The 16,721-nt window shown below is 57.8% G+C and overlaps 1 protein-coding gene across 2 annotated transcripts in view; it reads right to left on the bottom strand.

Annotated features, from left to right (window-relative positions):
• CACNA2D2 (calcium voltage-gated channel auxiliary subunit alpha2delta 2) overlaps nt 1-16,721 on the bottom strand; it is a 139,054-nt gene that overhangs the window by 15,496 nt on the left and 106,837 nt on the right. For both annotated transcript variants that reach the window (XM_033424439.2, XM_004267846.4), the window contains exons 5-13: nt 9,460-9,504; nt 5,872-6,013; nt 2,490-2,621; nt 2,239-2,296; nt 1,251-1,301; nt 1,020-1,119; nt 759-917; nt 414-521; nt 238-316 (exon numbers count right to left, since the gene is read on the bottom strand). In XM_033424439.2, the coding sequence (XP_033280330.1) occupies nt 238-316; nt 414-521; nt 759-917; nt 1,020-1,119; nt 1,251-1,301; nt 2,239-2,296; nt 2,490-2,621; nt 5,872-6,013; nt 9,460-9,504 (874 nt within the window). The remainder of the gene's footprint in view (nt 1-237; nt 317-413; nt 522-758; nt 918-1,019; nt 1,120-1,250; nt 1,302-2,238; nt 2,297-2,489; nt 2,622-5,871; nt 6,014-9,459; nt 9,505-16,721) is intronic.

Raw genomic sequence — 16,721 nt, 5'->3', positions numbered from 1 at the left:
GGAGCAGACAAGCTAGGGACAGATGAACAATGGACAGTCAGATAGGTGGAAAGAGGCTGAGTCAGATGGACAAGTTAGCCACATAGAGAGATGACCAGTCACATATACAGAAAGACAGACACTGGATGAACAAGCAGCTGGAAAGCTGGACATATGAAGGACACGTGGACAACCAACCCAATGGATTGGCAGAACACGGCAGGCAGGCCCTGTGGCAGTGACACCCGGACAAGGTACCTTTGTTGGTGCAGGCCATCCACTGCAGGGGTGTGACGTCGTAGTTGTGCTGCCCCACAGAGAAAGTAAACACGCGCACCTGTTTGGGGCTTGAGGTTACTGCTGTGGCCGCCAGAGGACAGCCCTCCCCTGTACCGGGCCAGGTCAGGGCAGCCCCCACCTGGGCTGAGCCTCACCGTCCGGTTGGGCCAATTGTACTTCTCAAAGACGTCCTGTACGCGGTCCTCACCGCCGTCCGTGAACATCATGATCATCTTATTGCAGTTGGCACGAGTGATGTTGGACTGGGCAGGAGTAGGTGTGGGGTCAGGCAGCTTTCAGCCCCTCCCTGGTCCACAGGTGGGTCTCCTTCCCCGGAATGGGCCTGGCCCTCTGGCTCCCCTACCCCACAGTTGACAGTGCTATCTGCCCAACCTACCTGATGGGCGCTAACAAGGTCATCTATCTTGATTTCCCTGGTGTCACCAAGCCTGGGCCCTTGCCTGTCCCTGGCCACCCGTTCGCCCACCCAGGGGGCTCACATTCTGCAGCTGATCGAAGGCATACTCAAAGCCGGCCTTGTAGCCTGTGGTGCCCTTGGCCACCATGCCCTGCACAGCTTCCTTGAACACCTTCTTGTTACGCACGTTGGCCTGAACCAGGTGTGTGAAGCATGACACAGGCTGTGCCTTTTCATTGAACTGCAGGGACAGTGAGAGTGGTGAGTGGCCTCAGGCTGGCCTGGGCAGGCAGGGGTTGCATGGGGCAGGAGGGAGTGCCCGCCTACCGCCCTTGCCACTCACGGAGGCAACGTTCACATAGTCATCATCAGAGAGTGTGTCCAGCATCTCACAGACAGATGTCTTCATCAGCTTCAGGGTCAACCCGCTCACGCTGCCACTCCTGGGGGGTGGGTCACGGAGGCGCCTGGTCGGCCTCAGGTGTTCTCCTGCTGCTTCCCCATCATGTTCCCCAGAAGGAGATTCTAGTCCCTAGCCCCGCCCCCACCCCACCCGCCAGCATCGCTCACTCACACATCCACGATGATGACCATGTCCTTGGGCGACGAGGCCCCCTGGATATACCTGCCCAGGAGAAGCCTCAGTTAGGGCCAGCCTCACTGAGACCTTGTGGGTTCTTCCTTCCTTCACCCACATACTGATTCAACATGTTTCTTTTTTTTAATTTTTTTTTTTTTTTTCGGTACGCGGGCCTCTCACTGCTGTGGCCTCTCCCGTTGCGGAGCACAGGCTCCGGACGCACAGGCCCAGCGGCCATGGCTCATGGGCCCAGCCGCTCCGCGGCATGTGGGATCTTCCCGGACCAGGGCACGAACCCGTGTCCCCTGCGTCGGCAGGCGGACTCTCAACCACTGCACCATCAGGGAATCCCAATTCAACATGTTTCTATTGAGCATCCATGGCATGGGTCAGACAGGGTTCTAGGCACTGAGGACACCGCATTTAATAAAGCAGACAGTCCTTGCCCATGGCATGAGTGACCTGGTCCCCCAACATGTGAACAACCCCAAGGAGGGGTGAGCAGGTGATCCAGAGAGGCTAGGAGGCCTGTTTCATGGCCTCAGTGGCTTGTCATTTCCCCTGGCCCAGGCTGAGGCACCAAGGGCAGAGTCATAGCTGCGTATGGGATTGAACAGGTGGCAGAGGAGGAGGCCAGGGAGTACTGCAGGAGAGGCAGAGCAGAGGGTAGGGGTGTCTAGGGCTCAGATGGGTACAGCAGGGGCTGGCCAAACCCACGGAGGACATACCCACCCTCAGGAACCCCCACTAGCCCAATCCCTCAGTCCCGAGGGGGTGGAGTGCCGGGCAGTGGACGGGGGGCAGAGGCAGCTGGGAGGCCTGCCTGGGTGATGGGATCCATTTTCCAGTGGCAACGATGTGTGAAATGAAAATTGGATAGAGCTGGCTGCACCCTGCTTGGAGGCCTGGTTATCGGGATGGAGGGGGAGCAGGCGGGAGAGCTGAGGGGGTGTCCCTGCCCAGCCCCTCCTTGCTTGCTCACCAGGGTCTCCTTCGGACATCGTACAGGTCGATTTTCTTGGGGGCTCGCCATGGGGTGGCTGTGGGAGGAGAGGAGGTGACTGGGGACAGGCAGGGAAGGGCCTTGGGCTGGTAGCAGGCCTTGCAGCAGTGGCCAGGCCACCCTGCAACCAGCAAGGTGACTGTCCCGCCCCACGCACCCCAGGATGAGGGGGCGGGGAGATGGAGGAGGGTGGGGTGCTGAGTGGACTGGGGAGATGGGCTAGTGCTCACCTGGATAATAGCGAGTGACTCCCGTGGCACTGCCGAAGACCTGCCACAGGAGTGTGGGGTCCTGCCTGCGGTTCTCAATGAATACATTCTCCAGGGCCTCCGTCCAGTTGAGCTCATTGAGGATGACGGTGGCTAGGGGGGAAGCAGGGGGCTGGGGTGGGAAGCGCTTCGGCTGTTCCCGCGCTGAAGCTCATCACAGCGACACCCATGCATGTGCCTCTCACTTAGAAAGCCTCACCTGCTCTCTGCCTACCCAGGTCTCCCTCACTTCCCAGGGCTCAGCTGGGGCTGCACCAGCTCCTCCAGGAAGACATCCTTGTTCTCATCCCAAGAAACAGCTCAGCCTGCCCTTCGGCCAGGCTCCACATGATCAGGCAGGGCAGCTGTGGCCTGTGGCCCCTGCGGAGGGGCCACCCAGGTGGCAGGGAGCTATGAGCTGGGATGCCCATCCAGCCTGCTGCCTGGAGCTTGCGGCTGGTCCCCTGGGAGCTCACCCACTCAGCATGCACTCCGGGCTGCAGCCACAAGAAAGCAATTAAGGGCTCGATGATGGTGCTGGAATTATTTAGCTATTAAGGTACCTGATAAGCTGGAAGCCACTCAGCTCCATGATTAATCAACTGGGGCCAGGAGCAGGCAGGGGTGGGGGCGGGGGCTCTCGGAGGGACACGGGCTGTGCAATGATCCTGCTGCAACACTGGCACGTGCACTCCCACACACACACACACACACACACACACACACACACACACACACACACACAGCCTGCGCTTGTATACTGCATGCAGGTATACAACAGGTGTACCTACATCTAACCTCTGTGTTTCCAGCCGGATGTGTCATCCCCTCACCCCCAAACCTACCTGCCCAGCAGCCTCACTGCTGCCATGGGCACAGGGTCACACATGCTCATACCTACACACCACTCTGCCCTTACAGGAGGACACCAATGGGTCCTGCTTTCACAACCCCCACCACAAGTTACCCCACCCTCCCCCTCCCTCAACCTCTGTGGCTGCACAGGTGTGACGCCCTGGCCAGACCTAGCCCCCCACACACAGAGCAAGGCTTCTCTCAGATGGATGGACTCCATCCATCCGGCAACCCGGGCAGAGACTTGGGATGGCTTAAGCAGTATGCAGCCCCCCAACTCAGGACAGCCCTAAACCTGCCCAATGTGTGTGTGTGGCACATGTTCTCACATGTGCAGTGTACCTGTCTCTGCGTGTGGGAAACTCAGAAAAAACAGCAGGAGTTGGATACCTGTTACTGCCAGGCCTCTGTATCACACCCCCTCCCCTGGGGGCTACTTCTTCCTCCAACTTCTCCCACCTCCTTTCTTTCCGGGTGGAGCCCTGACACCATCACCTCTCCCTGAAGATCCACTCCCCAAACGGGAACCAGAGCACGTCTTCCAAAGGCTCTGCTCTTCTTTTCAGAGAAGAAACCCTTAGAACAGATGAAGAGCTGTGATTTATTTTTTACTTTATTTTATTTTTTGGCTGCGCCGCCTGGCATGCAGGAGCTTAATTCCCCGACCAGGGATCGAACCCGTGCCCGCTGCAGTGGAAGCGCAGAGCCCTAACCACTGGACCGCCAGGGAATTCCCAGAGCTGTGATTTAAAGATACAAATGCTCCAGGCTCGGCCCACAGCCTAGGGGGTGACAATATATTCTGGGGCATTCTTCCCTCTGCTCTCTCTCTCCAGACTGGGGGGCCTCTGCTGTCTTGTCTGCTGCCTAGTCCTCCCCCTCTGCTCTCACTCCCTTCTCTCTGGCCCTGCAGCTTCCCTTAACTGACCATAATGTGAAAACAAAACACATTTCTAGCATTGGCTGTGCCTACTGAACAGTATGTTATGGTCCCGTTCCTAATTTAGAAACTTAGTGAGTTGTACAATTTCTATTTTTCTCTTTAAGGAAAAAATAAAGTCAGGCTCTCAAATGTTTCACACAGTACTGTCTGCCGTGGGAGAGTCTGCCTGGCAGGTCCCACCCCTCACTGGACCTCAGTTTCCCCATCTGCACATGAGAGGCTTAGAGCAGACAGACCATTCTGGGAGCCCCTCTAGCTGCTGCTGGCAGAGGGGTGTCCCTGACTCAGGTCAAGGGCCGAGAGGAGACCTGGCTGGGCTGTCCCTTCAGGTAGCCATGACCACATGCACGCTCACGCATACACTGTGAGACACGCTTGTGCACACACTACAGCCCCCCACCTGGAAAGGGCGTGCTGCTCAGCCCTGTGACCACACACACACACTCATGTGCCCACACCCTCAGATCACACTGAGCTTGGAAATGGGGACCATGCCCCCCTCAGGCAGGCGATTACAGATTTAATTAAAAGTGACACAGTAAATAAAAAACATATAAAATGTAATTTGTGTGGGTAGCGAGGGGTGACTGGGGAGGGCAGTGTGGTTCCTGTTTTAATTAGCGTGCCTGCCTGTGATAGTGCCCCTCGACTGGCTCGGGCAGGTGGCCTGTGGGTGGCCCTTGTAGGGTGTGGGGGGCATCCACCCTCACTCCTGCCTGAGGCTGCCCAGAAGGCCCAGGAGGGGCCTCCCTGAGAACCCTGGAGGATTCCCTGCTTTCTGAAGTCCACGCAGAAGTTCTGGGACCTTTGCTTCAAGAACCTCCACCCAGTGGGCCCCTTGGATTCTGAGGTTACCCTGTAGGTGCCCACAGAATTGTGTCAGAACCAAGAGACTCCGGGGCCTTAAATCCTGCAGCTAGAGTTCCCCATTCAGTGTTTGACTCTTGGCCTCTTCTCCCTACACCTCCCAAGTTCTTCAGGAAGTTCATCCTCATGTCTGACTCAAATCCTTCTAGCTGTAGTGACCTGGTTTCCCCACTGTGCAAAGCTATACTGTCCCTGGAGCTTGGCATCTCAACCGCCCTCTACTCAATCCCCCTGACCTCCATCTCCACCTCCCCCTGCTCACCAGGGAGAAGGAGGGAGGTGTTACAGGGTTGGTGTCTGTGAATGAGAAGTTGCTCCCTGTCCTGTGCCCATCTGATGTGGTAGGTCCTCAACCCTTCCTGCATGGGGCCAGGGAATGGGAGAGGGTAGGGAGGAGCTGCTCTGGGGACAGGTGGGGACTTGGCCCAGCACGTGGGGGAAGAGTTGTGTGCATGCATTTGTGTGAGCCCATAGGGGTGAGAGGCTCGGTGTTTTGTGTCTTGCTGAGAGTTAGCGTGAGGCTGTGCCTGAGAGTGGCTTGAGGCCTGCATGTGGGCAGGTCTGAGAGGTGAGCGTGTGTGACCCTGGGTGTAGGGGGCTGAAGGTGGATGGGCACCTGGGACCTGGCAGTGCCCAGGCAGTGGGCCTTGCCCCCATGGTGGGTGGGAAGGGCTGCTCCCGATCACTCTGCACACTCACAGCCTTTGTAGATGTCCGTGGGGATCTGCACAGCCGTGTATGAATAGTTGACCTTGTTCTTGAAGTTTGAGTCCTCAACGAAGTCCAGCCGTAGGGTGCTGGCCTTGGACCCCCTTTCCACATCCTCACTCTCAGGGTCGTCCTGTGGAAAGGGACCCCCCAACCATGGCAGTGTCAGGGCTGGGAAATGGTGGAGTGGGGTTGGATAGAACTGCAGGCAGGGGGGCCAGAATCTAGGAGATAGGGGCATCTCAGAATCAGAGACTACTGCAGAGACAGAGAGATGGAGAGACACAGGGACAGAGAGACATGGGGTATGGACCCCTTGCCTGGAAAGCCCGTGACACCCACCTGCCCCACCCACCATCCCCACATTTGCTAAACCCAAATTCCAGAGCCAAGACCAAACCAAGCCCTTCCTCACATCCTTGAAAACCAATTATCAGCGAAGGAGGCAAATCTTGCAGCTAGAGAGGAGTGGGCTGCAGACACCCTGCTCATAAGGACTTGCTCTGTGTAATCACAAGGCGGCCTCAGCACCCCATCACAGGAGCTTTGCAACATACACCCCACAACTTGGTCCCACCTATCCCCTGCATGGAGTTCCTTTGGCACCAAGGAGAGGGCCCTAGCCCCGTCTGGGGGAGGGGCACCACCCCCTGCAGCAGGGTGGCTCTAGGGGCTGAGTTGGAGAGCGGGGAGTCCGTGGGAGAGCTGGGCTCGGGTCGGGGCTAGCACTGAGACCTGGTAACATCCAGAAGGAGGGTGTGTGGTGCCTGCTAGCAGAAGGACTATAAAGGCCCCCACTGACTTTCTAAAATGAGTTGCAGCCGTCTGACAGGTGCCAATTACAGCATCTCTCGGCCAGGCAGGCTGGGCATGCACCGTGCGCCCCTGCCCACCACCACAGGCTGGCAGGAGTGGGTCTGCGACTATAGTGTTGATGCCGCAGCCGAGGTGGGGGGTGGGCAGGCACGGGTGCAGGTGTGCAAGGGGGAAGGGAAGATGGAGGTAGAAAGTGAAGGGGAAGATGAGGAAAAGCCGGATGGGGAGGCAAGGAGAGATGGAGAGCCACGCGAGGTAGGCGCAGAGCTGGGGGTCTTTGTGCCCTGGGAGGAGGGAGTATAAGCAGCTGAACCAGCCACATGTTCCCTCGCTGCCCCTCAACGCCCCTGTGACCACCTTCAGCACCAGGCTCAGCTCATTTCCTCTCCCCAGTGGATCTTACGTGACGGCCGACCCCACTGCTCACTGGGTCCTGGTCACACCCCTCATGTTCCTGCCGCCAGGCTGTCTGTCTGGGGAAAGGGTGATCGTGCCTCCCCACCCAGCCAGCTGTGCTCTCCCCACCCAGGGAGTGCTCTGGGTACACCCTCAGGCCTGGGGAATGAATTACTGCCTGGATGGTGGGTGCAGCTGGCTGGAGGGCCTGCAGCAAACACCCTTTTCATCTATCTCTTCAAGATTGGATTTTGTAACAGCAAAATCCAAGCCATCTACTGCCCTGCCATTGCCCCTCACCCAGTGTGCCACCCCTCTGCCCACCTCGGCACACCCTAGCCTCCTAGAAGCTCCTGGATGCTGGGTAAAGCTGGGGCAGGCAGCTGCTGAGCATGGAGGCCAGAGCAGGGAGCCGGCCGCCCCTGAGGTGTGAGCCACTCACGTTCTGCTGGGAGGAGGGGGAAGTGCGGAAGAAGAAAGCCCCCGAAATGTCAGCGGCAGATGAAGGGCGCTGGAAAATTTAATCTCCCAACTTTCCCAACTAATGTGACATTTGGATTCTGTTCTGATAAGCTATCAGCTGGCGAACTTTTTCCTTCCTTCTTTCCCTCCCTACCCCCACCTTCTGGCTGGTGATTTAAAAGTAAATGGTCTAGAAAGATCTCTAACTGTACCTCTGGCAAAGATTAAAAAAACAAAACAACGTAACAGACAGGAGAGTTGGGGAATGTGTGCGTGCTGATATTTATACTGGGGCTGGGAGGGCTGGGATTTTGGCCTAACTGACCCTGGCCCAGCCCCACCCGGGGTGAATCTCCCTCCCTGTGCTGTCCCTAGCCCCCAGCAGATGTCCAAGGGGCTGGGGGCAGGGAGTCAGTGATTTAGAGCCAGGGGTTGGGGGCTGCTGGGAGCAGGGAGTCCAGGGAGGGGGCCGGGCACCAGACTGGCCAAGGAGACCCCTCAGTGTCACCCCGACGCCCAGGGGCTTTGTACGGTGGGCAACTGCAGTCTCCTGGTTTATATTTAATGCACTGATTGCTAAAATTACAGCCCGCTGCTGAGGGGGGTAAGGAATTAGATTCAGGGTCTAATTAAAGGTTTGTTCTTCATTTGAATTTCAGATTCCAGCTTTAATTTTAGCAACTTCTCTGGGAGCCACGGAGGCTCAGCCAAGGGGGAAGCACACCTGCTTTAGCCCACCCACCCCGCCTTCTCTGCGGCCCTGCCTGCCTGCCCTCCTGACGGCTCACCAAGGCCAGCCTGGCACCACAGACCCGCTGCAGGAATCCCTTCCTGCCTGCCCACCTCTTGGTGCCACTGGATACCTCCTGCTCGCCCCAGGCAACCCCCCAGGCCAACAGGCCCAGGAGTGGGAGCCTAGCTGTTGGGTCTTCTGCACCAGTCAGCACAGGTGGGGCCCCAGAGACTGAGTTGTGACACCTCTGTTTACAGAGGAAATAACCAGGTTCAACTACTTTTGCCTCAAAAGCAGGCAGATGAATTTGGGCCTTGACAGGTTCACCAAAACAGTCTGTTCCATGTGCCCTGCACCCTCAGACACTCTTGTCTCCTCTGTAGACCCCCTCACACCCCAAATGGTCACACTTTCACGTGAGTCCTCTGGTGACAGGGACCTCTCTCTGTCACAGGGCCACCCAAGCAGACGTGAACCAGTCAGTGAGGCAGAAGAGCAGTGTAGCTCTGGGTTCTCCGGTCAGTCCCAGCGCCACCACTTCCGGGGTGGTGACCCCTGATGAGTCAGAACCCTCTCCTTCATCTGAAGAACAGGCACAGGGACTGGGCTGCCTCTACAGCTGGGGTGAGACTGACTTAGCCCAGGGCCAACACTGATCATGGGGCCAGGCTGTGGGGTGGTCAGCACGCGGAAGCCACTTTCCCCGCACCACAGGGAAGGGTACCTGCACTCACCTGAAACACACCTGCATCCCGGCCCCGCCTGCCTACCTCCAGGAAGCCCTCGCCACCTGCTCCCTCTCTCCCCTACTCTCGCAGCACTCAGCATCCCTCTGTCCTCCCGATGCTGGTACTTGAACTGACCTAGGGGAGGAGGTCCAAGAGCCTCACCACCCTGCCCAGGGATGGGGCTGGGCCCGCCCCACACTGTACAGTGAAGCTGTGCCCCTTGGTGCCACAGAGACACGGCCCTGGAGGGGTCAGGGCCTCTAGGGAATTGTGGGAGGTGTAGGGCGGGGACCTGTGCAGCCACAACTCTGCAAGGCCAAGCTCAGAATGCTGAAGAGTGCTGAATCCTAACACTCATTTTACAGCTGAGGCCACGAGGTCCCAGAGAGGGGGGTGTGGCTCTGGCAGCTCCCCATCCCTGCCAGCATGGGTGGGGGCACTTACCAGCTCAGCGTCGGCCTTGGCGTCATAGTACACTATGTCTTCCTCCTGGTGGGGAAGAGATGCCTCATCACTCATGGTCTCCTGAGGTGCGGCCAGGACCCCCAGCTCTAAGGCCTGGAATGGCCCCCTCAGATTCCTCTGGGGCAGAGACCGCCCCCTTACCCATCCAGAGCTGCCATCCAGGGAGGGCTGGATGAGGCAGGCTGGATGCCCCACCCACACCCCAGCTAGACCGTCCTCAGGAGCTCTCACAGGCACCAGGAGGATGTGGTACCCCGGGTCGGTACCCCTGGGGCTCCCTGACTCTAGGATCAGGGTCTCTGCACTGCAGCCCTGCTGGGAGGTAGGGTTAGAGCCAGCCTATCTGCAGAGACTCTGGCTGAGGCAGTACCAAGGGAGAATTGAGGAAGATGGAAAAATAGAGCCGAGTCTGGGAAAGAGTGAAATAATGACTCGACACCGCATCTTCCAATTTCTTCTATTAAAAAGCCTGCTCATTACGAGCATGTACTTATTAATTATCTGTGATTTGTTGTGAAATGCAAAGGGGTTTACACAACAGGAGCGGGAGAAAACAAAGCCCGGCCCCTGTGCCTGCCTCCCAGCCCTCGCCTGCCTTTGCTAGCACCGCGTGTCCTGGCCTCGCCCGCCTGCCCGCCGCCTGGGTTCTCAGCCATCTGCACATCATAATCACCGGCCACCCCAGGGACCCGTAACACAAATGGGCTAATTTCATGTTTAATGATCTTTAATCAGAACTGAGCATGGCTGACAGCGGCTGCCAGAAGGTAAATCTGGTGCCATCAGGTGCCACCCGCTCAGGAGGGGCCACCCCACCCCTGCCTTGATAGGCCCTAAGGCCAGGACACAAGATAGGGCCACTGTCCGAGTCACCCTCCCCTGGTGCTCCTCAGCCCTGTTTTGTACAGCAAAAACCTGCAGCATGGCCCCGGAAGTCCCTTGTTCACTGGGAGCCTGTTTCTTTGTGGTCTGCAAATGGGGGTGATGACCAAGTGTGCTCCCAAGGGTCTGGCTGTAAAACAGCAAGCACAGAGCCAGCACTTACTCCATGGTGGGCCTCCCCTTGCCTGGGCCTGGCTGGGCCCCATGTGCTGTGTGATCGCAGGGCTGCACTGTTCCCTCTCTGAGCTCAGGCTCCTCATGGAGGGAGGGACTTAGCCTTGGTGACTGTCCAGGTGCTGGGTCTGAGGCCACGGTTTGAGGTGGTCGGTACCGGGGCTAGTCGTGGGGAATAGTCATGGGTTCTCTCCCACCAGAGGTCTGGGGGGTGCAGGCCACTGGCTGGACCTATAGGTATAGTCCAAGCATTCTGGAACATTGACTACAGGCCTGGTGCCATGCCTGGGCAAGACCACACCTCCTGATGACTGAAAGACCAAAGTTTCAGTCCTGTGAGGTATCTGCTGTGTCCAGCTAGGCCTCACACGCACTGCGGTACAGGGTTCTCCCAACAGCCCTATGACCCCGTTATACAGATGAGGAAGCTAAGGCAGGGATAAAAAAGGCGTTGCACCCCGGCTCCATTCTGCCTTCTCGACTCATCTCCAACCCCTCCCACACCTGCCCAACCACCAGTCCAGAGAGACTGGAGCTCAGGTGGGCCTGGGGTGGGGGTGAGGGCCGGGGCCCAGGCTCCAGGGTGCTCAGCCTTTCCCTGGGCCCAGCTCTGACCCAAGCGCGTAATGAAAGCTGACATTACATCAAACACAATAAGGAGTTTCGGTTGATGAAGATCATTCCTGAACACACAAACCTATTAAACCGAGGGGAAAAAATATCAATTCAACACAGTCGCTGGCGAAAAGAAAATGTGATTTGTTATCTAAAAGGGGGTTATAAACACGGCTCTGATGCTCTTTCCCTCTGTAATGAAAATAGGCAGGCACAGTGGGAGGACTGCAGATTAGAACATAGGGCTTCACTCACCAACTTTTTAGGCAAATCTTCTGCAAGGGCGGGAAAGGGCATGGGTGATGGGTAGGGGTCGGTGGCTCTAGGCCTCCAGAGTGACCTTCACAGTGACCGTCCTCTGGGCTCTCCTCACAGACCATGCCTGGGTCCTGCCTGACCTGGGCTGTCCCTGGGACACCTGGCATTCACTTGGGCCACCCGTCCAGCTACTCCAATGGCTGCCTTTGTCCTGCTGTTTCATGGACTCAGTGGAGGATGAGATGTTGGTGCATCAGTGACACAGGGGGAATGTATCACACAGAAGGATTCTAGCCCCCCCCTTCAGACTGCAGGTGAGGCTCAGGAATCTGTATGCAGTCTTGGTGCCCCAGGGACTCGGATACATGTGGGCAGGACTCCTCCCTACCTCTCCCATCTTGAGAGGGCCCATGTCCCTTCTTGGTAGAGAGTGGCATTAGCTATGGATGGTGGCAGGCACGGTCACATGTGTGAAAATACATTGTAAACCCAGCTGTGGTCGCTATGTTTGATATGATGTGGAGCTGGGGACGGGGCAGGATGGGACCATTAGGGTCTGGTAGGAGGGTCCCTGGAAAGGCCTCTGTGTCTGCTTTGGGCTGCAGGTGCCCCAGTGTCCACCACTAGTGCCCTGTCTCTGGGACACAACAAAGAGGTGGTACCACCTAGCGATTATGTGCAGGGGACTTGGCAAAGGGTCCTGGCCTCAAATCCTGACCTGAACATGTGAGCTCTGGGATCCTGAGCAGTGAGTGAAGACTGAGGCTGAAGCCTCACAAGTCCCTGTGGCCCCTTGAGGACTCCTGGAGGTCACCTCCATCTCACCGATGAGGCAAGGGTGCCTGCTAAACCCTTCAGCCTCAGTAAGGCTTTACCTCAGGGTTTTGATTTTCCACTTGTAAAATCAGAATGATGATGCTAGGACAGGGAGTGAGGCCTCTCCAGAGGTTCGGGACAACCGAACCCAACCCATGAGCGGCCCCCTTAAGCTTGTAACTTCACAGGCCCGGGAGGGGTCTGAATGTGGAAGAAACCCTCTGGTTGGGGTGAAACGTGTGTCCTTAACGTCCAGGGTACACACCTCTGACACCCCCTCCATTACGTGGTATTTTAGGGGCCATTTTGCACAAACTGGGCAGGGAGTGGGGGGAATCACCCCCTCTGAACTCACACACATGCCTCCCCCCAAAGTGGATTTCTGTGCATATATGACACATGAGGAGTGGGGCTAGGGGGCCCACACGGCCCTTGTATAGATGACACACACACTCTCCTTAGCTGGAGCTGAGCCCAAGAGAGAGCATGAGGGATGCTGGCAGGTGGGCAGCAGGGTGAGGAAGTGAGAGTGGGGTGAGCATGGGGAATAGCAATTGGCAACTACGTTTGGTGCCATGGAAGGCGGCTGCTGTGGCTTGGTCAGACCTGACTGCTGCTTGCTCACCAGGGCCCTGTGCAGGACCCAGGCAGCTACCCGGCTGCACCAGTGAGGACGCTTGGCCTTCCTGCCCTGGCTCACTGCCAGCTCAGCTCAGCCAACAGGACTGTTTTCTGAGAGAGCCGTCTGTCGCCGGCTTGGCAGAGAGGCAGGCAGCAGGCCCTGTGGCTGGGGCAGACCTCGGGCCGGGGAGCCACCTGTCCTGTCCAGCCGGCTCCTTGGCCTGGCCCAGCCTTTGCAGCCTTCTCTTTAGGTTCCCAGGCAGAGCTATGTCTCCCATTAGACTCCCAGGGCAGGGCTTTGTCTCCTGCAGGCCCTAGGGCTGGCACTGAGGCCCTGGAACCAATGGCTTCTCCTGCCTCCCCGACCCATGCCCTGGCCCAGTTCCTCCTTGGTGGCCGTCTAGATAGCAGATAATGCTGGCACAATGAGGTGCTGGCACCAGGCACAGTGTCCGGCAGGCGGGCCATCTTCATCCACCCTAAGTGTTATGGGCACCAAAGCACCTGCTGCCTGTCTACAGCGGCCATGGGAGGTGCTGCCTGCTAACAAGGGCCGTGGTGTCCAAGGGCTGCAGCCAGGGCTGTGGCTACAGGTTCACTACCCTTGCCATGGCAAGGAGTGTGGGGTCATGACCTGGGAGTAGGGAGAGGAGCATGGCTTCACATCCAGATATTTTTCCCTCACTCTCTTGTCTCTCTTGACCTTGCAGACTCCAGGATCCCCCAAGTCCCTGGGCTGGTGTCAATGGTGTGATTGTGTGTGTGTGTGTGTGTGTATGTTTGTGTGTATGTGTGTACACCATTGCCCGTTTCTCAGAGGTCTGCACGCAAACCTACTGTGTGCTATTGACACAGGCAGGGCCACACCCTACTGATCATGTAGTGGATTTCAGTCTGGCCCCATGGGCCAAGGGTTTCCTCTGTGCCCAGAACTGCTGACTGCCATCCTCCCCACCTCAGAGATAAGAAGACTGAGGCCCTGGTCACTCTGTCCACAGGGCACCTGGCTGGGCACATGGACAGGTGATGGGCAGCACTGAGTCAGGCTCAACTGCTTCTGGCCAAGAGAAGCCAGATGGGGCAGACAGATGAGCCCACTGGGCCACTGGCCTGGGGGAGCATGCACTGGGAACCATCTGTGATGGGGGCACCAAAGGCAGGTGCTGTGGGCAGTGGGGGCTAATCCTAGAGTTGTGACCAGAAAGAGGAGCTCTAGGGAGTTAACTGCAGTGGGAGGTGTTGCCCTTCTGGAGGAGGTAAGGGTATTCCTAAGAAGGCCTGGCTTGTGTAAAGGGCCTGAGCTTGTCACTGGGTGTGCTCCTGAATGCTGGGAAGGAACATGACTCCTTATCTGTCACCTCCTGAACGTTGTTGGCAAGGACATAGTTTCAAGGGTGGGTGGTATGCCTTCAAGGGACAAAACACCATCCTTTCTGCAGCCTGAAGTCCCCATATCCCCCCTGGCATGGACAGTCTGCACCCTGGCAGCTCTCCCTGGCAGCCCAGGCAGGGCTGGCTGGCAAGTCAGCTAATGGGCCCATCATTAGCACTGATGCCTTTTAGCCCGGCTGCTGGGCAGCTCAGCACTCCTGGGGAAGAGAAGGGCCCTGACCTTGCAGCTGGAAAGGAGGGGGCGCCTACAGCTCCACTCTGCCCAAGATACCTGTGGGACAGACCAACAGGTAGACTAATGGACTGGTGGGGGTGGGCAACGAGCATCAGGCAAACAAGGCTGGGCCCAGCTGGCCCTGTGGTCACACCCATAGCTGGGGGCATCTCAGGTCAAGCCAGGGGATGGGGCCAGCAGAGCCCTCTCCTGCCTTAGGACAGAAGCACCCAGAGCCTATGGGCTGGTGTGGCCAGAGATGCACCCGTACCATCACCAACTTGCACCTACATGGCCTGATGTGTGGACCGACCCTTTCACACATCACACCTGAGCTGACAGATAGTCCCCGACACCAGCTGGTCGTTTGCCAAATGGGGAAACTGAAGCCCAGAGAGGGGTGAGCCCTTGCTGGGTCCCGCAGGGACTGTGACCCAGTGTGCAGGGAGTGGGTCCTCAAGTAGCGCCGTCTCAGCATCTCCTGGACACCCTGAGACCTGGGCCTTCCTTCCCAGTAGGCCCCCGTGGTGCCCACTCGGCCTGCGATAAGCCGTTTCTGTCTTGGAGTAGCTGAAAATCAGGGGTCAGGGGTCCAGTAGGATGGTCCTTGGAAATCTTGGGTTTTCTGCAGAGTCAGGGAGAAAAAACAGGTTTGGGGCCGAGGCAGCCTCTTCGTCTTCCTGTTTGGGGCCTACACTGGGAGGGAGAGAAAGCCAGGCCGAGGGCTTTCATTCCCTTATTTCCTGATTCCTTCATTCCCTCTCCTGTGTCTGCTCTGCGTGTCTGTCCTGGGTGGGGAGGGGAGGAAGCAGATACATCAGAAACAAAAGAAGGGACAGAGCGGGAGCCAAGGGTTCTGGATTCCCAGAAGGTGGAGGGGCTGATGGGCTGGGGAGCAGGAGCAGCCTCACTGGAAAGAGGTAAGACAAGCTGGGCTTCAAAAGGAGGAACGGGGGCTTCCCTGGTGGCGCAGTGGTTGAGAGTCCGCCTGCTGGTGCAGGGGACACGGGTTCGTGTCCCGGTCCGGGAAGATCCCACATGCCGCGGAGCGGCTGGGCCTGTGAGCCATGGCCACTGAGCCTGCGCGTCCGTGAGAGGCCCGCGTACCGTAAAAAAAAAAAAAAAAAAAAAGAGGAACGGAGGGCATTCTGGGTGGAGAGATCAAGAATGGGCCTGGAGTGAGGTGTTCGGTGTGGCTGGAGCACAGGAGGAGGGGAGGGAGGAGGCAGGTTGACGAGAGAGGCAGGGACAGCCAGATCCTGGGGCCTTGAGCGCAGGCTCAGGCTGGGCATTGCAGGGAGTCGCCAGGGTGAGGTTATTTGCAGGTGGGGGCACATCCAAGTGGCCAGGGAGTGCAAATGGAGGCTGCTGTGTGTATTTCTGATCAAGAGGCTGAGGAGGCACGGTGGCCCAGGGATGGGTTTGTAGTGCTGCAATGGGGAGCGAGAAAAAGCCCAGCCCCCAGCTCCCAGGGAGGGAGGATCGGTCCAGGGAGTCGTTAGTTCATTAATGTGTTCACTGTAAACAATCATCTGTTACCCACAACTCCATGTGAGCTCCCTGAGGGCAGCACCCAGCACCCACCAGGCAGCAAAGGAAGAGTGCTATGGTGTGCGCTCAGGGTGGCCTGGGGGGATGGGGACTGGGGAGAAGGAACAGGTTTAGGGGGCCTGCATCATAGGCATGCACCCCCTGGCACCTGACGGCACAGCTGTGAGACTCTGCCCCCAACAGGTGACCTCAGGTAGGTCTAACCACTCTGTGCCTCAGGGTTCTCATCAGTTAAGTAGGGATAATAATCCCTCCTGCCTCCTAGAGGTGCCAGGCTCAGAGCTGGAGTGAGTCAAGGCCTCCCCCATCCCCCTTATTGGCCCCTGGGTGCCAGGGGGCAGCTCTTGGTGCCTCTCCCTGCATTTAGCACAGAGACCACTGGGAGGCGTGGCCCACATGCCTGAGCGGCTGTGGAGGACACAGCGAGCCCTGCCAACTGGTCTGGTCCCCGAGGGTTCCATCATCCTTGGCATCGGGGGTTTCCTGAGTCTGGGAGGAACGCTGCCTCAGTCTCTCTTCTGGTTTACTGTTATCCTTTGACAGGAAAGGTGCAGGTGTGTCCAGTCTTGCCCAAATCAAACACACGCTGCCTGAATATGTGAGCCACCTGGGTGTGAGGCTGGGGATCAATGAGGCTTTCCTTCCCTCCCCCACATTCTGGGCCCTTCTGTCCTCAAAAAGAGTCCTGCTCCCAGCTTCTCACGCCGCCACTTGCTCC

The sequence above is a fragment of the Orcinus orca genome, chromosome 10 (assembly GCF_937001465.1).
Source record: "Orcinus orca chromosome 10, mOrcOrc1.1, whole genome shotgun sequence".
Lineage (NCBI taxonomy): Eukaryota > Metazoa > Chordata > Mammalia > Artiodactyla > Delphinidae > Orcinus > Orcinus orca.
The sequence above is the reverse complement of the archived record's forward strand: the minus strand, read 5'-3'. Positions and strand labels throughout refer to the sequence as shown.